The sequence below is a fragment of the Perissodus microlepis genome, chromosome 17 (genome assembly GCF_051167445.1).
Source record: "Perissodus microlepis isolate ML-2025 ecotype Zambia chromosome 17, ASM5116744v1, whole genome shotgun sequence".
Lineage (NCBI taxonomy): Eukaryota > Metazoa > Chordata > Actinopteri > Cichliformes > Cichlidae > Perissodus > Perissodus microlepis.
Window position 1 is genome coordinate 7,824,698 of NC_140477.1, and position 25,211 is coordinate 7,849,908.

The following is a 25,211-nucleotide window of genomic DNA, read 5'->3' on the forward strand; positions in this document are numbered from 1 at the left end:
CAATACTGCAAATTTTGATATTGGTCCGATACCAAATAAATGCAGGGCCAATATTACTGATACCAATACTGATACTGATACTTTTTAACATGTAAATAAGAGGGAGGGGAGTTGTAAATGTATATGTCTCTAAAGCAGTTTGGGTCACCTTCTGTTATTTAAAGTAATTTAACCCAATTTACTGGACTACATATCTAACTTAGAGCATAGATAATCGATCCAATCATGCAAATATCAATACTATGGATATTGGGATCTGTCTGCCTACCTTTACTACACACACACGCATGCATGCAGCCTGTCCTTTCCTTTGCTTACACGCAACAGCACTGATGTTCAGAATCTGACTCTTCCCAAGATAAGAGCAGTCCCCTCCTCTCTTTTTCTCCCAGCCCCCTTCTCCTTAAACAGCCAATGAGGATGCCATCTATTCATGAGGTGGAGTAGGAGCAGCCATGTGTAGGCAGCCTGCCACAGGAGGAGGTGTGACTCCATGAGCCAAAAGTGTGTGTATGCACAAGAGTGTGCTCACACTGAGAGAGGAGGTGGTGGAGTATAGAGAGTGGAGGGAGAGAGTGTATGTAGGCATGCAAGTGAGACTCCAGGGAAGGAGTGACAGGCAAAGAGGGGAAGAAAGCCAGGTGCGTTTTACTCATCTAATTACTGATTCACACAACACAAAAACACTTACAAACACACACTCACTTCACAAACTGAAGGTAGTACCTCCATAGCCTGCGTTGAAACAGTGAATTGAAACACGTGTGTGGTGCGCTCAGAGCGACAGAGGGGATCTCTGAGGATACACGGATGAGAAAGAGGTGTGGGGGAGCCAAGGAAGAGGAGCCCGAGTGTGTATCGCCCAAGGGGGAGTTCATACACACCGCAGACAGCACACACACTCCAGCGGGCACTCGGCACTGTTTCCCTGACAACTAGAATGGGCTGCAATTTGTGCACCTTGCAGAAACGGGAGGAACACTACAAACTGCTCTACGAGATCGCACAGGTAAGTGAGACTTGAAGGAGAGTGCGCTGGCGGCAGCGGAATAATCATTTCCATAAAGTTAATGACAAGCAAAGGTGACATTGTTAATGACGGTGTTTTAAAGGGATCAGGGTCAGGGTGAAACAAAAAAAACCTCAACAACGAGGATAAACTCAGAAAATTGAGAGCAAATCTAAGAAGGGGGGTATAGGAAAGCTGAGTGGGAAACCCGGAGGAGAAGAAAAAAGACAGGGTGCATGAGAGAGATGCACAAAAATGAGTTTCTTCCAAGCAAACAGGCAAAGAGCCAGTGGGTGTATGTGTGTGTGTCTGTGTCTGTGTGTGTATTTCTTTACTCCATCAAAGTGAGTGAAGCTAGTTATTTCTCCTCAGTAGCAGGAGATGTGAGAACAAGTTCAGCTCTTCTTCCCGAGCTGGCTCCGGGGGAATTCATCACATCTCCTCTGACTGTGACTGTCTAGAAGCAATACAGTTCAAAGCACAGCCAGCAAATGTGTTCTGCTGTTTTCCTTTGTGTTGTTTGTCAGAAATGGACTTCTGTGACCTAACATATGATGGGATTTTTTCCTGTCTGCTGTCATGTTAAAAAAAAAAGGAATTGTTCCAATTTAATGCTCAAGTGAAAGTCCTAAAATATAGAGTGAGAAATAAAACACATGATTAAGAAATTTTAGATACTAATGATGTCAGCGACTCTTTGGAAACCCTGCATTACTGTAAAATGTGGTGAATGAGTAACTTGTTATATTGTACAGTGCTTGGCTGTTAGACAGGGATTGTTAGGTGGGGTGAATCTGTTGAGGAAAAACATATAGCCAAAAATAAATATTTTCTTTGACTCATTTCAGCAGGTTTCAGGTGTTTAAGACAACTTTAAACAGCAAGTAAAGGTTGGATAATCTTGTAATTTTCAGTTGCACACTTTACATCACTGGGAGGAAACACGTGTTCTGGATCATCTCTTTTGTTGGGAACAGTGCTGGCAAACATCGGGCCAAAATTCATTCATCATTTAGTGTCTTATACTGTTACAGACAGCAGCGAAACTAGATACAGCATGATGAGACTGAGCAGTGTTGTTGCACGCCAGTTTCTTTTGCTATGTAAAATATACTGTAATCATATACTATCATCCAAAGTGTCAGTCTGAAAATATTTAGATATATATATATAAATATACATATACATGTGGGGTTCATACTTTAAATGTCAGCTTGTTGTCACTTAGTTGATGTTAATGATGTTTAATGACGACAAGGCAGCCGTAGGCGTCTTTGTTATGACCTCTCTAAAATGGAACAAATATACTGTCATTAACGTAACTTTCCACCACCGCATGATGCTGCTTTTATGAGCCTTATTCACAGCGCTGCAATCTCAAGCTCGTTATGCTTTCAAACTAAATGCCCCCATGCTTTTAATGAGGCGGTGGATGTTTGCGTTGTCTGCCTGGGCGGAGTGCAAGAAAATTGGTCATGTCAATTTAAGAGAAACTCTAGGAGGTTGCGGCTGCTTTTGTAGGAAACTGTTAATGGACTTGAACATACTTGCCAAAACAAAAGGCGTAGCTGTGATATGTTGGAACACGGAATGCAGTCAGTGCAGTCAGGATGTAGTCAGCAAAATTATAAGATTATGAGTATACAAGCATTTAAATCATACCCAGTTGCTGTCTTAAATGTGTTTATTATTTTAGATTAGAGGATTGATGTCACTCTAAAGTTGCCAAGCAATGTGGTGAGCGGAGCCCATATAAAGCAGCGGTCCCAAACCCCTGAGTTGTTTGGTACCGGGCCGTGAGAGTTGAGGCTCAGGTGTGAAATCCATGGTTTTCAGGGTTTTTATTGGTTTTTAGCATTATTTTTAAAATAATTTTTAGCGTTAACTTGGTTTCCCTGGGTCTTTTCCTGTGTGTTATGAATAAATCTTCTTTTTTTTGATACCGGTACTGGTTTTATTTTGTTATATTTATCCGTGACACCTTAAAGGCCGGTCTGTGAAAATATTGTCGGACATAAACCGGTCCGTGGCGCAAAAAAGGTTGGGGACCCCTGATATAAAGTAAATGACTAGGGATTAAATTGCAATGGGTGGGACTAAAGCAACTACCAATGAGAGTGCAGGATACCGCTGATTGACATGTGACCTGATAGTACATATGTTACAGAGTTACCCAGGTTAGCCCTGCAACAGACCTGGATGGATAGATGGATACTTAGGCAACCAGATACTGAAATGTCCACAAGCAACTCCTTTCAAAGGAGGATGAGCGTGGACGTAGCATAATGCTTTCATAAAAAATCTAGCTGGAGTCTGATTCCATGCACAGATAACACCATCATCTCTAAAACTCTAAATTTATGTACACAACAAATAAGAGCAATATTATTTGTTTCCATGTGCTTCCACTGCTCTTTGCTACTAGCAAAATAGCTGCGGTCTTAAAAACCTGTAAGAACAGTAAATTGCCAATAAAAGATGGACATCAACATCGTGACATCATGGTTTATGGAGAACCATTTAACCCTTTAATGCCCGAATGATGAAATAATTGCCAAAAGATTTCTGGGTGTTGAAGGGGGAAAAAAAATCACACTGATGATATAGAAGTTTCAAAAACCAAAAATCCTTGAAGCCACAAAAAGCCTTGAAGTTGAAGTTTAGTATGAGGTACAGAATGTTACTCCTCTTTACAGTCAGAGGAGTAACCATGTCTGGCCATTAAAAAACTATCAGGTTTAAAGCCCGATGTAGGCTTGTTGTACACCTCACGATCTTTAAATTTCTTTTCAGAAGAAATTTCAAAAAGGAAAGCTCCACAATTTCTTTTCTTCCTGTTTCAAATTCTTCTCCTGCAGTATTAATCCTGATATGGAGGGCTTTTTTCTGAGTGGCGACACCTATTGTTCATAAGATGACTGCAGTAAGTCTGGTGTGCCATCAAGTACCAACATAAATGATGAAGGGCTATGGTGACCATACGCAGATGACTCAACCAAGCCTGGTTTAGACCACCTTTCCTTCACTTTTAGGCCCAAAAGCTACATCTATCTTTATACGTCTACATTATAGACATGACATCATTCTGCTTGGCATAAGAGTGATTATTACTGTTTTATATGACACAGATGCACTCCTCCAAATGTCAGGAAGAGAACAAAAATGCATGTCTCCCAACACTTTTTTTTTTCTTCCGATTTGCAGTCTAGGACTGCACCGCTTTCACTTTTCAAAAGGTTGGCATTGCTATGAATTAGCTTTCAAATGGCACCAAAAGGAAAATAAAAGAGAATAAGCCCACAGAACAGATAAATAAGGCATTTTTTAAATTTAGAGCAAATGTAATATAAATCACGCAATTTGCATGGGGATTGGCTGGAACTAACACAAAAAGAAACCCCTATGCTTCCCTCCTATTTCAGCATCACACTATTGCCTAGGTCCTGGCACCATGGCAGATGTCCAAGAGTAATATAAGCCCCCCCCCCCCCCCCCTTACTGTTAAACGCTTGGTGGTGTGCATGTGACAGTCGGCGGACACCTACAGTCCTCATTACCAGTGTGAAAGAAAGTGGAGGAAGAGAAAGACAGAGGGCTCACCAGGCAGTAAGTGTGTCAGTATGACTTTGTACCAAAACTCGAGGCTGAGGGGATTCTGCAAATCCAGAGAGACTCCTCAACAATCCCACTGTCTCTCCTCCTTTTATCATTCCAGACTCATTTCTTCCCCTTCCTATTTCATACTTCTCCTCTTCTGTAACCTTCATTAGTCCCGCTCTCCCTCTGACTGGCTCCCTCTCAGCAATCTGTTTCTCCCCTCTCTCATTTTACTTTGGCACATGCACAGCGCTGCAGACTTTAAATGTGTTTCTGTTCTGTTTTACTTCCAACAGTGCTACCCAACAGGACACCACCTGCTCATTAAACAAGTGAAAAACTGAAGGTTGTTTATAAGGTAGCTAAAGCGGGGCTTGGAACAGGTTCATAGTGTTAATGGACTCGTGTTTTGCATGAGTATTTTTGAAGATGTTGCGGTGCTATGTGTGTTGCACTTTTCATATTTAGTGGCCCTCTAGGTGGCTTTTGATTTTATTATTCAATTCAACTCAGTGTTTTTACATATATGCTCAAAATCACAAAAACAGTCATCTCTAGGTGTTTTATTTTGTAAGGTAAAAACACTAAGGGTGCAAAACTCCCCCAAATCAAGCGAAGCCCTATGAGCTAGCACTTGGCAACAGTGGGAAGGAAAAACACCCTTTTAAGAGGAAGAAACCTCTGGCAGAAACAAGCTTGGGGAGGGGCAGGGAGTGTGGGGAGGAAGACAGGACAAACAAAACACTGTGGAAGAGAGCCAGAGATCAATTATAGCTAATTTTTATTATGGAATAATGCTGTATAAACACATAGTCATTGAAAAAAGGTAACATTACTGCTACTGCAGTGTAATTAAGAGAGGATTTTAGGGTCACCCGATCCAGCTCCAACTAATTTCTTTTCAAATTTTGTCGTAGGATGTGTGAGTAACTATTAGTTTTGTTCATTAACTTTCTCTTAATTCAGATCCGGAAAGAAGCTTACAAATCTTAGTGGACCAGCTCAAAAAAAATGGTATTTGATGCTATGACTTCAACCTTAGGGAAATAAGTATGATCAGTTATAAAGAACTGGTTATGCTAGTTTTAACTCTCTCTACTCCTTGAAAGTCTACTAGTAGTATTTCTGTTGTATTTCAAGCCTGTGCATCAGAAGTTAGTGAGGGTGGCCTCTGGCTACACAACTACACTACAAAAAAGCCCCAGAAACTATTCTAAGGTTGTCAAACCACATCTTTACTGATATACACTGATGTGTAAAAATTCTCCATTAAGAGTACAGGGTAGACTGTGAAATGTCATCTTTATGGGGGAAAGAGTTAAAGGTCTAATAATAACTTCCTTTCTTATAAGAAGTTAGGAGTTAGATTGCCAGCTAGGTCACCAATTATGTCTGTCATTACAACACCAAGCCCATACAACCACAATCTCCTGGTGTGACAGTGCCTTTAGGGACTATGCGGACGAAACACTTACAAAATAGATTGTAGCTATTTTGAAGTTATGGTAATGGCTTGCCCCTGAAAATGGTCATATTGTATAATACATGGGAACAGAGGACTTCAGAACATTTCATTTAAAAAAAAAAAAATACATAATAGAGCATTTTAAAGGCCAATTCCAGATTTCAGCCTGCAGGCTTTGCTGCTGTGTGCTACACCAGTGGCTATCTGTGTTCAGACAGCTGCACTTTTCTGACAGGACTGCTGGCTGCTCGACCCCAGCTGCCCAGCGGCCGCTGGGAGATTTATGACTTTCGTCAGACAATTTACAATTCAGTGTTTCATTTGTAATTTTGTGCATGAGTGTGTCTGCACTCTCCCGCCACAGGACTCCATTCACTATGTTGCAAATGCCATTCTGCGGATTTTACTTGTGGCTGTGTTAAATCGTTCTAAAGCCTCTGGCCTTCAGACTCTCATAGGGCCTGTGCGCTTTGTGCTTTTAGTTGTAGCAAAGTCAGCACATATATATAGAAGAATATATATATATATATATATATATATATATATATATATATATATATATATATGATGCAACAGCCATTTGCAACCTAGTGCATTATTCCCTCATCTACATAATCCAAGAGTGTTTGCAGATACACTCCTACTGTGTAAACCCTCTAAATAGATGTACATATTGTACATAGTCCTGCAAATTTAACTAACCTGCCTTTTTTTGTTTTGCTTTCTTTGTCCCACCCTGTGATTGTGTATTCCACCCTAATTTCCACCTGTATTTTTATCACTCAGTCTTCCTTGTGTGTATTTATAGCCTCACGTCTTCCTCCGTCCTTTGTCAGCTTGCCTGGTGTTCCTGCCTTTTTCCTTGCCTGGCTTTGTTGATCTCACTGTTTGTCACTGTTCTTTGTGCTTACTTTTTGTTTTCATTTTGGATTTTGCCGTACCTTATCCCAGCTTTTGCGTTTTCCTGGATTCTTGATCAGGCCCTACTAAAGACTCCTTTTATTTTCTCAACATGCCTGTCTGCGTGTTTACATTTTGAGCCTATTTTGAACTGTAAAGCACATACCAAGTAGTTTGCATTGTTTTCAATTGTGTTTGCACACAGAGATGACGTACATACATGAGCAGGATACAAAACTCAAAAAGTCACATGTGATTTCATTCAATGAAGAACATTCAGCCCATTATTTTATTTCAGTCCAGTGTAATGAGACACTTAACTTCTAATGGCTGATACACGTGTATTTCTATTTGCCACTAAACAAGAAAATCTATAAGAGTGCATGCTAGCAAGAAAATAGTAAAGGTTAATTAAAATTACAGTTATAACAGCTAAGTATAGTTAAAGTGTGGTTTGGATTAGTTAAAAACAAAGAAAAAACAGTCTTGTAGATTAGATGCTATATTGTGAACTGTGCATGCCATTGTTTTTCCTTTATTGATGCTGCACTCTTGAACCTGTAAAATAACATGGGGCAGTTACTCTGCATGAGTGCCTTCATTTAAAATAATCACACCCAGCAAACACCCCTGAACTGAAGGTTCTGTGGTGCAAAAGCAAGCCTGCAACAAACGTAGTCAGAAGGTCACTTTGCTTCAAAGAGTGATCCAGACAAACCCACTTTTACAAAGCAAGAAATATTGTTCATATTATTGTAATAAACAAAGCAAAATGTATTTTCTCATACAACACATCTCTGACTGACAACTCATGAGGTCATGAGATGGTTGTAATCAGACAACCACCCAGTCGGGGAATACTCATTTTTTCCAGTAACCAGTAATTACTAGTTGGTAACTGGTACCAGTTGGTCCAGTGGGCTTATGTAAAAGGGGCCTTAGGTAAAATTCTGAATATTAAAGGTCACAAGCACAAGTCCAGTACACAGTGAGCAAGATGTTTTCTTTGTTTTCTTTTGTCTGAACTGATAAAAAGAACTACTACTAAAAAATAATACTAGAAAGTCCAGTCAGGCAGTGATGTAGAATCACAGATATTGGCACTTTTTTTCTTTTGGGAACCTAAATGTTTGCTGAGCACTGGTATAATAAATAAGCTAGAAAAACAGATGATACCACTGAGCAGTAAATAGTCATTCAGAAAAGCCTTTTAACAACAGAGAGAAGCAGTACAGTACGTGAGACTTCCATACCGTTCACACCCTTGTTATCGCACTTCATCGTCTCGGTTATAGCACCTTGAAGTTACATTTGTCCATTTCCCCCTCCTTTTTAACTAGGGCAGCCTTTTTTGCAGGCACACCCTCCAGAGACAGATGCTGTGCCTCATGTCCAGCCTGTTAGACAGCATGAAGGGGGCTACATATTCACCCCTTTCCTCCTGCCACCACCTATGGTATCCAGCGAGTGCCACAGAGCAAGCGAGGGTGTGGTCAGACCCACACAGCCGTCACCTCCATATGGCCAAATCCGACCTCAACCGTGACTTCATCCCGCCGGTGTTGCCTGCGAGGTCGGAGCTTCTTCTCAACCAGTGCAGAGATGTTCATAGGTGAACATGATCAATGAAGTTGTACTAGGTGGAATACACATAACATAGAGGTCTGGAATTTACTAAAAGGTGGCATCGGTGATGAATGTAATCTTCTGCTGCCAGGCCTCAACTTTTATTGATGCGTTTGGGCCAATAAATGAGTCACAGAGGAAGAAAACAGTTTCCTTATCAGAGGAGCACAACACACATGCTTCTTTTGTCTATATCTGTCTCCTTGATGGGATTTCGAGCTTTCGCAGGAAAGTATCGGCTGAACTGACCTTTCCATTTTTTTTCTTGTATTTTTTGGGCCCAACAAGTTGTCTGTCTGACTGTGTGGGTCACTGAGTTTGACCTTTCCACCTGTGACTGTAATTCCACTTGACAAGTCTTTCTCTCTCTCAAACACACACACACATGCACAGTTACGTGCACTTGCTGTGTGTAGTCAGAAAAAGAGAGGTCTCTGTGCTGAATCAGTGTGTACCTGCAGGATTGACAGCTTTTATGATCCGTCAAATTAATTAGCACGACTTGTATTTCCAAAACAAACAAACAAAAAAAACATGTTAATCTAGCATTATGGAAATGAACTCTGCTGCTAAAGACAGATCATCTGGTGTCTTCCATCATGGTTATAGTTGCTCATTGGTGCACAGCATGGTGATAATACCACATGATTTAGAGGTGCATATGGCCTCGTCGCTGGCGCTGTGGGTAGCACGTCTTCTGGTCGCCAGCCAAAAGTGGAAACAGGAAACGGGCGATCATTCAGTGCCAGTTTAATACAGTAAACAGCGTCCTTGTGTCGCACGAGAAACAAATGAAATATGTGGGATATCTTAATAATAAATACAAGTTTGTGTGTCTGTGTGTGAAGCTTAGCAGATTGTGGTGGACTGAAGCATAAGTGCATTTAATGTTCCTTTTTCTTTCTTTGTGCATCTGTGAGCAAACACGCTTTTGTCCCTGTGTTTGTGTCTGAGGGGGAGTCACAAAGTCAGGGGAAGACAGGTCCAGTGTGTGTGGTGGGGGAGGTTGCGGGGGCAGTAAGAGTTGTCGTTTCGCACCACCGGCCAACAATCTCCCCCTGTGTTGGCTCTGATAAGCCCAGGATGAAAGCCCTTTCTGTGGGCAGAGTGACACTCCTCGCCTCCCTCCCCCTGCAGCCCCTCCAGACGAGGCAAAGAACGCACACATGACGCGCGTACACCCAACTACACAGCACGGAGGTAGATATGTCTATTTGCGTATCACACAAGCAGAATCGCAGAGGCCATCCATTCACCAGCTTTACTGCGTTTGTTCCCCTCCGTTTTCACGACTGTGTAAAAATGTCATTCGAGCCCTCAGCATCTGACAAGAGGACTTATCAGTTGTTATCAGCCTTTCCCTGATTACCATACTCACTGATCAGCCAAGTGGCCTGGACAAGATAGAGGGAAAAAAAGGGTGAGGTGGAGGTAAAATTGGAAGGGGAAAGCCAGCATGAGAGAGAATGAGGCAATTGAAAGCAAGGAAATGTGAGTTGTCCATCAATAAGTCTCCAAATTCTCCTGATTTTTTCCCTTGTTAACCTCACCTTCTCCAAAACACAAAGTGTCACCCTCCTCCTCCCCCCATCACTTATCAGTCACCAGACACTGTTTCAAGTCCGTTCCGTTTGGCTGCCCCTGTCTGTCTTTTTGCCTGTTTGTCGCTGTCTTTCTATCCGACTCATTAATACACTCTGGCATAACCCCACCGTCGAAGGTGGCATGGATTTTCTGTAGACCCTGGAAGGAAGAAGATAGCAGTGGAAGACACAGAGGCAGCCTGTCATTCACGTGTGGCACAGAGAGCCAGTAATTTTGTCTAGTCTCAGTGTGTGCGTGTGTGTGTGTGTGTGTGTGTGCTGTCAGCCAATGACTGTTATACAGTCTGAAGTCAACCTTGTGCCAGAATAACCCAATAATACACCTTATGGCCACACGCTGCAGGCTATGTTTTGTCAGGTTAGACAGATGTTATGACGAACCATCTGGAGCTGTTATGGATATGTTGCAGGCGTTTGCTCCTACACACTGCTGCGAAAAATGCACACATACGCGTGAAATATGCAGAAAATACTCCTCCAGACACTCGGCTGTCACAGCGGGGGGGGGCTGAAACGCAACTTCTGAGACATAAAAACCTCACAACCTTCATGTTAGTGTAAAATTTCACTCGGTCTTTGGAGAAGTTCATTGGCAGAGAAGGTGTGATTCTCATTTGAGACCAAATTTAAGTCATACTTTTAATAGTCAAACATCCTCTTTTTTCCCTTTAATTTCATTTCCGGGAATTTCTCAAGCTTGCAGGATCATAATATCCACTGCGATGTTTTTCTTTCTGCTTGGCAGCATGGTGTCTGCATGTGTCTCGAAGACGCTGTTAGCGGTGTGCTTAAAAATGCAAATGGACTGTTATTGTTTCACAGTCAAGTGCGTTTTGAACCCACGGGGTGTATCCTAGGTCCAGGTGGTCTAGAGGGAGATTAGGTTACAGCTGGGAGATGGTGTTGAATTCCCACTTAACCAACTCGGGTTTAGGAGTCATTAGGCCCACTCAGAGCCTGGCATCGAGTCCAGTTACAGATAGAATAACACTAAACCATCTGCATAGTGGGGGGGTGTAACCATAAGCCTTATGCTGAGATGGGAAATGCCCTCTGGATGGCAGAGTGGCTGAAGCTCTGCTGTTGTTGTTGTTGTTGTTGTTTGTTTGTGTGAATATATATTAAGAGGTGCTTGTTGTGATTAGGGAATGTGTGTCAACCAGTCTCACCAGCTTTTGTGCTGTAATACAAACCAACTCTCTGTACAGTTAAAGGCTTGTGAAAAAAGTGAAAAGCAGAGTTCACTACATCTGCTGTTATTGCAATGACAGATAAAAACCTGAGGATGTTACGATCTGACGCTTCTCTGTGCATGCAAGTGCCTTCATGAAAAATTAACAAATGCCCAAAGTAAAAAAAAGACTTATACGTATGTTTACACACCCGCCCGCGCTTATGGGCTGGACTTTGATAAGCGTAAGACTAGAAATCGTACTTTTGGAAGATTTGTGAAGAGACAGGAATCGCTATTTGATAAAACTGCCACACTGGTGTGTGTCTATCTTTGTGAGGGCACTGATCAATGTAATGTATTCCCTAGCGTCTTAGCTTAACCTCAACAACCCCAGCTGTGTCTAACCCTAACCCTAACCTTATTCCAAGCTTTACCCTAACACCATGTGAAAACATGACCTTTGTTTTTTCCCAAGACGTCCAGTGATATGAAACAAAAACTGGTACCTGTAGAAACTATGATAGCTAGGCATGACCAGGCACCCAAAGCCCACTTGACTGTTAACTCCAGATCTTTCAGTCGTATCACTTGGTCTTAATCAGTTGAAAGCTTGTTTTTATTGTCATTGAGAGTAAATAAACTTAGGTAGAGACTGTCTTGTAAAAGGATGTTACCAAGATCTTTGAAAAGATGTTGATCATTTTTGGAAAAATACAGTACTGTGGAAAAGTCTTGAGCCACCCCTCATTTCTTCATATTGTACTTGAAAAGTGGGATATAGTTGTACGTAGGAAATACACCAGCAAAAATGAAGATACATTATATAAGGCCAAAACAAAATTTAAACAGTTCTAATAAATTTGAAAGTCAAAATTTGGTATGACCACCGCGTTTCTTCAACACAGCCCGAGTTCTCTTAGGCAGCTGTCTTCTTCAAATGAATCTATGATTGATAAATGGTAAATGATAAACACTGGTTTTTATATATAGCACCTTTCTACTCTTCCTGAGCCCTCAAAATGCTTTATACAAAATGCCTAATTTACACAAGCATTTTATTCAGTGCTTCATAAGTTTTACACTCCAATGGATGCACTGAGGAGAAACTTGGGGTTAGTGTTCACCACCCGAGTATATTTGGCATGCAAACTGGAGCAGGCAGGGATTGAACCACCAGCCTTGCAAATTGCAGATGATCTGTTCTACCTCCTTACTACAACCACCCTGAAAGTGAGTTCCATTGTGTGCTTTTCTATCCATGATGCTTTTATTGCATTGAGATCACTGTCATGCTGAAAACTGAAGCCTTCATGAATCAGATGCTTTCCAGGTGGTATGACATGGTGAATTGTAGTCTGATGGTACTTATCTTCCTAATTCCATCAATATTGACAAGTTCCCCACTACCGCTTGGAGAAATGTAGCATCACAGTGTTTTACAATTTTTTTAAGTACACAGCATGTCGAGATATGCATGCTTTTTGGCTAATAGCTCTTTGGCACCTTGCTGGTACAGAAATACTATTTTACGATGTCAAACTGTGTTAGCGTTAGCATTTTTTATAGATTTAACGAAAGAAATGTGTTTTTGCAGCAGGCTTCTAATGACAAGGTGTCTAAAGATCTAAAGATACACGGAAAACTGGGGTTTTTTTGTTTGTTAAGTTGTTCATTATAGACATAACACTAATTCATCCCTTATTCATAGATCAGCATTAAGCGACTTAACAAACAAAAATCCTTTTGAAAATGGTCAAGTACAAGGACTGGACTGAAAATCAGTGAAAAAGCTGAAGTCAATGAAAGACCAGTTTAAAAATTCCAATAAAATTGTTCTTTTTGAAAGGAAAAAATACAAGAAGGTGAAGGGTGAGTCAAGCTTTTTTTCACAGTACTGTATAGGTCCACAAACTAAACCAGGGGTGTCAAACGTATGGGCCACAGGCCGGAATTAGGCCACCAAAGGTTCAAATCCAGCATGCCGGAGAAGGAAGGCATCAATTTTGGATTTTTACACCAGGACGCTCATCATGATAGAGGCTGTCCTAGTGTTTAATTTCATCCGAGCATTAGCCATCGTTTAACCACTTAGAGACAACATATGCATGAATTTTAGCATTAGGTTAAAGGAACTGTGTTTCCAGTGTGTTTAGTTCAGCTCCTCTAAAGCTGATGATCAAGGCTCATGTTGTGGATGCACTTCTTCATGCAGGATACTAGAAAGCAACCCTGTAAGTAATAACAGCTTTCACAACAGACCCCTTGTTGGGGAGAGCGGCCTTAAAAAACATTTTTCACTCTCTGTAGGAAAAATAACACAAAGCAACCCAGTTTGTGCCAAGAGCTGCATTGTTCAAACAACTGCTTTTGTAATGTGTTCTTACTCAGTGAGCCATCGTTGTTACAACATGCTTCACTGCCTTGTTATTTAGAAACTCATATGAATCAGATATGCAACACATTTTGAGAAACAATGATCTGATTTAGCGAGTCAGTTTGAAATTCGGCACAGCCCCAGCCACTAATCATCATCCGCCTTATATTATGTTGGTGGCAAACGTGATTAGATATTCACTCAGTCATATTGCAGACCTACACTCTACTGCCTGAAATGGTGAATACAGTTTAAGCCTTGATTAAGCTGGGTCGAATGAGGGGTAAATTGCACCACAGTGCGTCTCTCACTTAACTAACCAGCCATGCTTTTGGATGGAAGTATTTTTCATTGCTGGAAGGAGCTCTTCTCGCCCGCTCACAGCTAGTGAAGTGTGAAGTCGTTTTTCTTCCCCACCAAAGGGCGGACCGAGCGAGCTTCATGTGATGAATAATGCTAATGTGTTAGGTGCTTCCAGTGTGCATAAACATGCATCACTTTAAAATGAAATAGGCTAAAATTCGGTAGGAGGAGGGAAAATGTTAAGTTCACACTCCAGGCTTCTTTAGAGGAAAGAAAAAGAGTTAATTTTATGCAAAAAGCAGCACATAAATCTTTGATTTTTACTGCTCCCCAGTAAAATGTTTTTACTTCCCAAGCTTTAACACTTTTGCTAATTATGCCCTCTGCATCCAGCTTCCTTCTTTTTGTTTTTGTTTTTTTTTTTTTTTTGCCTTCAACCACATTTTTGCCCATGTGAATAACTAAGACTCACAGCAAGTCTGCTTCAGTAATGATGCCTACTTCCTGAACATCTCATATTTTATTTAAACATACATACATCACAAACGTCATGGCAAAACAAATATTAAATATCTTGTTGTTAATCGCCAATAAATTAACAAATGATGTTGATATTTTCTTCTACAAAATCCTGCAGAAAAATCTACGTTAGTAGGGTAGATGTTTGTCGCTACTTGCTTCAGTGCTTCAAGCAACAAGAGGCTAATTTCCAACAGATGTCACAGTCATCCCTGGATTTCTCTGTGTCTCTTAGCTGATAATGAAAATGGTGTCAGTTCCTTGAACTTGTTAAAACCCTAACAATGTTTCTGTATGGCTAACCCATAGCTATGGGGTTGAGTACACACAAGACAATAAAAACAAAAGGGTCCTCGAACGGAACATGGCCACACTTAAAGGTATGCGGCTGGACAAGTTCTATTTATTTCTTATCCCACATCATTTTTTGAATACTATACATTACATCCTTTAATCCTTAAAAAAAATAATAATAACACTCATAATACTTAGAAGACTTAATATTTACTAGTTTCCCTAGTAAAAGTGAGAATCATAACAAAAACAGTGGTTATTGTTCAGTTTATAGAAGAAATGAGTCGACATTGGTTTAGGAGAAATGATTGGCCTGGTTTATGATTAATGCCATAAATATTAAAGTAGAAATGCTGTAATCTGATGACTTGCTTTGCTATTTAAAAGGGCTTTCAAGGATAAAATTGTGCAAGAAAATGAGGCCATCTTCTTCTTTCCAGCTTCTTCTATCATGGGTTGCTCCAGCAGATCATCTGCCAGCATCTCACCCTCGCTGCATCTTGTTTTGTCTCACCAACCCCTCTGCTTGTCCTCCTTCACTACATCCACAAACCTCTTCTGTGATCTTCCTCGTTTCCTTCAAAATCTTCAAAATGTGGCTGGGTTTGCATGGTATTTAGTAACTAAGTGAAATCCAGACTCAACCTTTTCTAAATTTCAAAATTATGAACATACAGGAGTGTTGTTACATTTTCTCGTACAGAAGTGTTACATGTAACCTCTTTGTGAACTCAACCGTCTGGATGAATTATTAGGGTCTAATCGGTGACCCCGAGAGCCTAATTCAAACTCATTGCTAGTACGTATCAAGGGGCTGGAGGAAGGGGCGCTCTATTGTTAAGCTCGGCTCGCTGGCTGTTGTTTTAATGGCAGATGAGAGATTAATGGCGATCTAATGGCTGTGGGGAGGACTCAGAGCAACAATAGAGTCCTGCTACAGTGCAGCCCCGAGTACATTAGCCAGTCAGAACAGCTATCTGCTATAAACACACGCGTGAAATGCACACATGAAAATATTCACTTATTCTCCAGGCACCCAGACACATTCATATGTACAGATACACGAGTGAAAATGATTCACACCGCATTTATTGATTTGTCAGTAAAGAAGTTTTGCAGTCATCCATCATCAGTGCATCCCATCTCATCACGAGCAAAACAAACAGAGCTAATTCTCAACCCGGCAACCCCCCAGTGTGACAAAAGGAGGCTAATTTATGCATTGGCGACATGGTGTGCGGGGAATAGGAGTGTGGCAGTGGGGTTGGATGCTCACTCTTGGATCGTGGTAATTGTGATTTGGTTGCTAGGATGTTGAGGGTAATGAATGTCTTGTTGATGCAGTTTGTAATAACCCGTGCCATCCCTGGCTGCTTGAGGACACAGAGCCTATTAGTTAAACACAGACACATTGGCCCTGCCATGATGTATGAGCCCACCATCTAGAAGGCATTAGTCATTTTATGAGAGAAAATAAAGCAAACTGCCAGGTTAGAGTAGGTGCTGAATAAGAAGCAAACCTCTTGACTCTTGCCACTAGCTTTTTTTAATCATCAGGTAGAAACTGAATGAAAGTATCTTTTAATTGAAGCTGAAATAGCTTGGATTGTCTCAGGGATGATACAGCAGGAGGCTGTTTTTTGAAACTGTAGCTCACACTCTGTCTTATGAATAAAATATTTTTTCCCCCCCAAAATGCACAAAATAAGGCAAATCATGTTTCATTCTAAGGCTGAACCAGTAAGAAGGATCTGTATTCATGAAGCCTAATTGAAAGGAAGCCCGTCTTGCATATAGAAGTGGTACAAAGAGCAGGAAATGAGATGGTTCTTAATGCATTCCCTGACAGATGATAACCTCTGATTTCTCCCCACTTACATCAGAAAACTGCTGCTTGGGATGACAGTCACAAGTCAACGCTCTCTGATGTCTGCGTGCATGGTTTACTGCTGGTGTTGGTACACCGGGGTAGGAAAAGATAGACGTGAGGAGCAAGAGAGGAGAAAACCCTTGAAATACTCGAAAAAAGAACAAAAACAGAAACACAGAGATATGCGGCATCTGTTTATAGCAACTTGGGCTATATAGAATCTATTTTTAACCTTTTAAATCAAATTGAAATGGGTTATATGTAGACAAAAAGACGAGAAAAACACCTAGACTACAAGATAAAGAAAATCAGCCCACTGAAAAGAATCTAACAAATAAAAGTACTGATTATATCATATCAGCAATTATAAATAAAACAGAAGCAAACAACTGCTGACAGTATTGTATTAACAGTAGGGAGAAATTGTGTGAAACCATCAACAAGTACAATCAAAAGAATATAGAGTACCATACAAATTGTGTACAAGACGACTGATGACAAAAGTTTATAAGATTTTTTTCTTAAAGCTGAATATGATATAAACACAATCCTTTTGTAAGTGGATTTTCTGAACTATTTCTTTATATTCATCCTCCATAGCTGCTCGTCAGTGTTCAAGTGCTATTCGTGACAGTGGGGCTGTAAAAAGATGTGCGCTGATGCTCATGTTGACAGATTTGTGACCCTGTTATTTTTTTGTTTTGTTTTTTTTGTGAGCAGCATTAAACTTGAAATCCTCTCTAAATAACAGTAAATCACAAAGGTATTCAACACCCTTAAAAACTAATTTAGCGTGCACTGATGAGATGCATATTTGAAAAAGGTAACACCCTATCCTTCAAAATGTATCTGTATATGTAAAATCTGTATGCGAGGATAAAGCTACTAACACACTGGAAGCGAGTTCCTCTTCGCTTTGAAGTTGACGGCTTGTCGCTTGCGGACAATCTATGTTTCAGTTGCCAAGGTAACCTTCTAATGTGTTTACTACAAGGTCATATGCTATTCTTCACAATCATTGGTAGTCACGTCAGTCGATCACCTGGAAGTAGAGAAAAGTTTATCTTAAGTCCCGCCCACTTCCTGTTGCCTGCGCTTTTTTGACTGTAGTTGCCTTAAAGCCTAATTTGTCTGTTCAGCAGGAAGAGCACTCTACCTACAGAGAAAGCTCCAATCATATGACCCCCTATGAGCAAGCACTTAGCGACAGTGGGAAGGAAAAACTCCCTTTTAACAGGAAGAAACCTCCGGCAGAACCAGGCTCAGGGAGGGGCGGCCGTGATCAGCTGGGGGTGAAGGGTGATCAGCTGGGGGTGAAGGGAGGGAGACAGAATTTTTGCTACAGAAAAAAACTAAGAAAAGTGTAGACTGCAGCTCATGTCTCTGCTTTTTGTGCCATATTTATTTACTGTTTGTTCCCAGTGAACTCCACTCATGCTCCTTGTCCTATACTGGCCCAATCAGCATTCAGCAGATGCATATGGGAGGTGTACTTGGTGAAAACCCCACTCTGCTCAATGGCCAAATGAAAATGTATACGCGAGCGGACACATTTACGGAACCTTAAATTATGCTTCGCAGAATGTCATTCACTTCCTATGGTCTCTGGTCACCACATCACTGTGAAATGCTTCCAGTTTGGATGTAGCTTAAGATTCTTGGTTTCTGTTTGTCAACTGACCTGAATTAACCAATCTTATTGGAGCAGACTTTAGAGCAGAAAAAGATCATGTCAAGAGAAGGTGGAAATGCAAAAACAAAACCATCAGAAAAAGAATACTTTGGAGAATCTCTGAGGAAGTTACGTAAAGAATTCGCTGCAGTGAACCATTTATATTGTTTTTAAGACTTGATGTTGCTTCAGCTCTTCATCGACAAACTGCCCATCTTGAATGTCAAAGGGTTTTTTTGAGATTACAAGGGAAAGATGGACCGAACTCTATCTTCTGTACTTAAAACAGTATCGCCCAACATGGGGATCAAACCCACAACCCTGAAATTTAGAGTCTCATGCTCTATCGACTGAGCTAGCCAGGCTACACCTGCAAACCATTACCATCACTTTCCAAGCGCACTAAGATCCACATGGATCCAAGTGATGTAAATTTGTGAGAGGGAAGGTCTGTGCAGACATCCCTGTGCCCATCAGTTTTTCTGAGTGTGCAGACTTGTCTGCGGAGACTTTACATTATACCCTTACAACTGTGCAAGTGCCCCAGGCAGCAGATATACACCAGGATTAACTACAACATCCTTCATGTCTCAAGTTGTCCTTGCCAGTGTCCACAACAGATTGTAACCAAGGGTTAAGTCATCAAGATATGGTTGAAGGATTCCTAGATTGTATAGTTTTTCACAAAATAAATATTACCACAGTTTGTGAAGTCTACAAACTCAGATACGTGCTGAGTTTTGATCCTTACTGGCTTCTTAATGTTTAAAAATGCTAATCAATGCATTTAAAAAAGAAAAAAAACTTGGAACGGAAAAGGAAAAATAAGAAACTGTCTTTTAACTGTCCAAACAAACATGACAGCATATCTTCAGAGCAGAAAACGACATCTTGTTTAAGCACACTTGAGAGGTGACCATGACCCACGTTGAAGGGTTTTCAGTGCAGGATAAGTAGTTGAAGGACAAAAAAACAGCCTGTTACTTTCAGCGATTATCATTAAACAGAGACACGCGGAAAACGCCAACTTCTGTAGTTTCTGCGAGACCATTTAAAGGACACTCCGCTGTAGCAACATTTCCACCATTTGCTCCCTGTGAGGCTTAGCTCCAGCAGCAACAAGCCAGCGTTGTGAAGAGTGTTTTCTTGAGGAAACACAGTCTAATCTTCAGCGCACAGGCACTGTGATGTGGAAGGGAGTGACCTGAGCGAGCTACTTAACATCCGTCCCCACAGCAGCTTTTTAATCTGTTTTTCATGTTGTCATGCCATCTTCCTCGAGCAGAACTAATTGGTTGTTTTCGCCTGTTATGCAGGAGCCATCATAGAAAAAAAAATCACTGAAGGACACTTGTAACAACTTGTACGCACACTCACAGGACACGGATGCGATCGCAGGTGCAGACAAGTCCAAGTGGGAATTGCTTGACTCAGTTCGACAAGTAAGGGTCCTAATAAAAGCATTTAGTGAACTCTTAGCTTATCACACACACACCACAAAATGCCCCCCCGCCCCCTTCCCGGTCTGCCTCCCCGTCTGATTTGCATTTTGGTTAACAGTCTAATTGCCTCTCATTAAATACCTTGTCACTTTGATTAATTGGTGTGATACAGAAATGTAAAACAGCAGAGCGGTACAATGCATAGTGAACAGTTTCTGATTGGAAAAGACAAACAAGCCCATCTAAAAAAAAAATAAAAAAAAAAAAGCACCGAGACAATAAACAAAGTAAATAAAGTTTTTTTTTAAAGAATCTGATTTATCCTGAGCTTCTCCTTCTGAAAGAAGGCCGTGCTCTAAATGTTTCAAACCTGAATTGTTTCTGGTTTGGATCAGTGCAACAATACACATTCATCTCTCCATGGACAGCTATTAAGGTGACTATAAGCATGTTAAGGTGCCCTTGAGCGCATCCCCAGCTGCTACAGTTGGTCACAAGCCAAAACAATTGGCCTGAGTTGGTAGGAGTAAGCCATTAAAAACGTGCTTGCCATTTCTAAATAATCAAACATAAAGTTTCCTTTTGTTAGTTGCTTAGACTGAATTAATGATAATAAAGATGGTGGAACAGTTGATAGTTGGGTGATAAGTTTGACTTTAACACACTCTGCAGTCACTCAGTGAGAAAGTGTGAGCGTGCTTTCATTATCTGACGACAAAGGCTAAGATCACTGAAAAAATTCCTGCTGTGACAGAGAAACAGAAAATACCTTGGAGCCAAAATATGAGGACCACTCATCCAAACGCCTTCACCCTTGCCAGCACACTTACCAAGTGTGAAGTAGATTGTATGAACAGTGCATGGTGAAGGACAGACACACAAACGCACAGGGACTTCCTCTCTTACATTTATTTTGCTAACAAAGGAGCTACGTGCTCAGCACATATTCTCTAATTAAAAATAGGTTAAAAATAATAGCAGCAAAACTCATCTACTTCTGAGAGTCATTGCACTCGGCTTGAAGTTGGCTGTGGCCGGGCTGCATTTGAACTTAAGCCGCTCTGTCACGTCTAAAAGCTATACAGATTCTCTAATGGCTTTAAAGTGGCAGCTTTTGCATGCTTTTCTTACTTCAGGGCACTTTAAAAGTTTCAAGGAAACGAAACTTGACCATTTAAAACTCAACTGCTTGGTTTTTCATATCACATAAAAAGGCACTCACGCTTTGAAAAAACTGAAGATCACTTGATCAACGAAAGATCACTTGTGATTGGTTTTGAATTTGAGAGAAGATAGTATGTCTTATAGTCAGACAATAAAGCAGTGTTGTATTCACCATGTCTGTCAAGGAGAATCGTGAACAGCAAATCATAATCTCCATTTTTAAACTGATATTAATCATTGTAAGAATTGTGTTCTAGTTAAACCAAATTAAAACCTGAAGCAGTTTACAAATTCTACAGCTAAATGCAGTTAACTGTTAACAGGTTCACTTCCAGGCTAAACCTCCAAGTGTATCATATCTCATACATTAATTTTTGAGTCCTCTACATTATTTATGTGAATTTTTCTATTCCTGAAAAATCCGATGTATGCATACAGACACATGCATTGCTACTATGATTAATTATGATTGCAGTTTTAATGGAAATTAAAACTGACGCAATTTTTTTTAATTTATTTATCTGATGATTTGATAAAGATACCAGCTTCCCAAAATTTGAATTTACAGGCAATTATTTCATGGTTCAGGCTTTACAGGGTTAACTAACCATAGACTGTATATAAAAGATGGATGTGGCTTGACTGGAAAAAGCTCCGTGTGCTTAGTAAACTCTTCTTGAACGAGATCTTATTTAATACAACATGGAATTTCTTTTTCGATTCATTAACCATTCAATCCCAACCAGTTGCAGCAGATGGCTGCCCCTTCCAAGCCTGGTGCTGACAGACGTTTCTTCGTGTTTAAAGGGGGTTTTCCATCCTACTTTCCCACAAGTGACAGGGCATCCCCAGATTGTTGGTCTTTAAAATATAAAGTGCTTTGAGGTTACTGTCGTTTTGATTTGGCCCTACATAAATAAAATTGGATTAAAAGGGTTAGGGTGCATAAGCAGCGGACTTAAATGAAAAGCTGTACGAGCGTGCAGGGATGCCTAGTTTCTCAGTAAAATGCACTTGTAACATCTGATTTCAACAGATTAAAATAGCAAAACCAGTAAGTGGTCTAAGGTTGGCTACATCCATTTTTTATAAACAATCTATGTATCTGAGGCTTTGCGAAACGAGTCTATATAATGTAAACCTTTAGATGATAATATAACTCAAGGCTTTAGAAAGGCAGATTCAAATAAAGCTTTATTTAATCCCACTCAGATTTGTTCTCCTAGTTTTCCCTGGTTGCTTGTCATACATGTATCACATCTTATTCAGTTGGCCGAGCATATAGCTCACCAGTTGAACAGCCTGCCACTCAAATGTATGAAACCATGAGCTTCTTTGCTTCTGCAGCACTAGGAGATATTGCATGTGTTTTATTATTGACTTTTATTATTGAAATGAGACATTTGACAGTGGGCCCTCTCGAATCATCTCAATACAACAAAAGAAGAAAGAGAAATGAGATTTGGCAGATTACCAGGGCACACCACCTGCGTTTCCTTATTCATCACAATATGACAATTTCCATGAATGTAAAAGCAGTCTTGCATGCATTCAGCTTAGGTTCAAAATTGCGATCATGATCTGATCAAAAAAACAAAACAAAAGAAAACAAAAGAAAGAAAAAGAAAATACTGCTGGTGTTGAGCTTGCATCTCTTCAGGGGCAGATGAGGTCAGGGTTAAATAAATGGAGGGGGGTTCTGTTCAGGAGCTTATTGTTTCGTGGCCCATTGTGAACTTATTCAGTAGAAGATGCTGGTATTATTCAGTCAAATGTGGTTGCAGCAGCCATATCGTAGTGCTGTTTAAAGTCTGTCTGGAGCTAATGTAATGCTGGAATTGTGTGTGTGCATGTCTTCTCTGTGTGTTGGCTTCCATTTGCTCACAATGACACCATATCTGTCAGATTTAGCTGTGAGGCTGAGTGCTTTCCATCTTATCTCTGTGCAGCAAACACAACCATTCAAAAGTACAGCTAGACGCAAGCTCACCCATAGAAACACTTGCTGTTATCGCTTGGCTTTTCTTATCTCTCCTATTGGATTTCAAAAGAGGAAACAACATTTAACCATCTTAGTGGCTAACTGATAAAACCTTTTGACACATTTAAAGGGTGACCAAACATATAGAGAATATTAAATGCTTTAGGCCAGATGCTGTGCTACTTTCAGCCCACTCTCAAGACATATAACAATCATTTCTTCATCATGGTCCACTAGTAACCCTTTATAGGCAATGGTGTGTGAAATGCCTACATCAAAGGCAGCAAAATATTACAGACAGCTTGGAAGTGAGGCTTGATAGTACCAAATTCTTTCTAGTCATTAAAGTAAAATATCAAAGCAAATTTTAACATTTCAGACTTGACAAAGAAAGGGACAGCTTACTTGGACTAAAGTAAGTCTAGGATAACACTGATATTCAATTCAATTCAGTTTTTGTTATATAGCATCAAATCATAACAACTGAAAAGGCACTTTATAATGTAAGGTAAAAACTACAATAACATGAGAGAAAAACCCCAAATGAGCAAGCACTTGGTGACAGCGGGAAGGAAAAACTTCCTTTTAAAAAGAAGAAACTTACAGCAAAACCAGGCTAGGGGCATGTGCCGTAACAGATTGAGGGTGAGTGAAGGAAGACAGGAAGGGAGAAAATGCCTTGTTGGTGTTAGAGAAGAATGGCCAGACTACTTTCAGCTGATGGGAAGGTAACAGTTGTTTAAATAACCACGCAGAAGATCATCATGCCTACGCCTAAACCAGCAGAACTCCACATTGGGTGCCACCCTTATCAGCTAAAAACATGAAAGTTGGACAAAAACAGAAAATAGAATAGTTGCCTGTTCTGATGATTCTTGATTTGGATGTTAGCATCAGAATTTAGTGTAAACAACATTAAAGCATGGATTCATCTTGCCTTTTATGGGCGTTTCAGGCTGCTACTGGTGGTGTAATGATGTGGCGGATATTTTCTTGGTACACTTTAGACCCCTTAGTACCAACTAGACATATTTTTAGGCACCACACCATACCTTAGTATTGTTGCTAACCAGGTCCATTCCTTTGAGGTCAAAGTGTAACTCTCCTGATGACTGCTTTTAGCAGGACCATATGCCATGTCCCAAAGCTCAATTGGTTTCTTGCACTTTGCTGAATCTATGTCATCAAGAATTAAGACAGTTCTGGAGACAAAAGGGGACCCATTGATAGCGAGACGTATCTGCTGGTCCAACCTATCTGGGAAGACAGCACTAGCTAAAGATAAGCTAAGCTACATTTTCTTTACTAATTACAATTACTCAAAAATCTGTATTGATGCTGTAATGTGTTAAGACATCAGTTTGTTATAGCTACAGACAGCAGATAATTTCAAGCATACTTTATATAAAAAGTACATATTAAAGATATCTTACTAATTACCTAACTATTGCAGAATTAGCAGCAGTAGCAGCATCTGCTACTCTATAGAATTTGTTTGGCACTGTTAAGCTCCCTTGAAATAAATCATTTAGATATTATATTAGAAATTAGATTTACAGATATCTTGATATTTTATTTTAATTCAATTTTAAGTTTTGAAACTTTATTTTTTCTATTCATAAAATGAATTTTGGAAAATGGTAAACCTTAAGTACTACTATAAACCGGTCTAACAGTAGGCTTTTGATACTTATTCGACTTACTGATCGACTTATTGCCCACACTGCGCTCACTGAACACCTAAAGAAACACACACATGAACTACAGTATACAAAATTCATTCCACTCCAGGTGTAGCAGACCACTTTGGACCTCGACCTTTCGGGAAGAATGTTTGGACAGAAAAGAAGCATTAGTTTAAGTCTACTGGGAACTCTTTTTATTGGCAATGATAACCTTTAACTTCAGAAGTATATGAAGGCTCTGCTTAGATTGTTGGTTCATTACAGCTGTCCCCATGGGCCTCCTTGAACTGATGCTATTTTTAACACCCTCTTGGAGCTTCTGCGGGTCATATAGATGATGCAATGCTGTAATATTGTCTCTTTGTCACCTTGGTCACAGGAGCATGCTTCAGTAATGAGAAAGGGATCTTGTCATCAAAATGGAATTACTGCTTCATATTGATGGAATCTGCACGCCTATACATGTCTTAATACACCTAGTGCTTATGGATGCACTGCTCCCATATATGCTTATTCACACCCCCACACACAT

The 25,211-nt window shown here is 40.3% G+C and overlaps 1 protein-coding gene across 1 annotated transcript in view; it reads left to right on the forward strand.

The window, feature by feature from the left end:
- Positions 1-500: 500 nt before the first annotated feature.
- Positions 501-25,211, forward strand: part of pdzrn4 (PDZ domain containing ring finger 4) — a 43,864-nt gene continuing 19,153 nt past the window's right edge. Inside the window, exons 1-2 of the mRNA XM_084910760.1 lie at positions 501-641; positions 780-1,009. Coding sequence (XP_084766886.1) covers positions 941-1,009 — 69 coding nt within the window. The 5' untranslated portion in view covers positions 501-641; positions 780-940. The remainder of the gene's footprint in view (positions 642-779; positions 1,010-25,211) is intronic.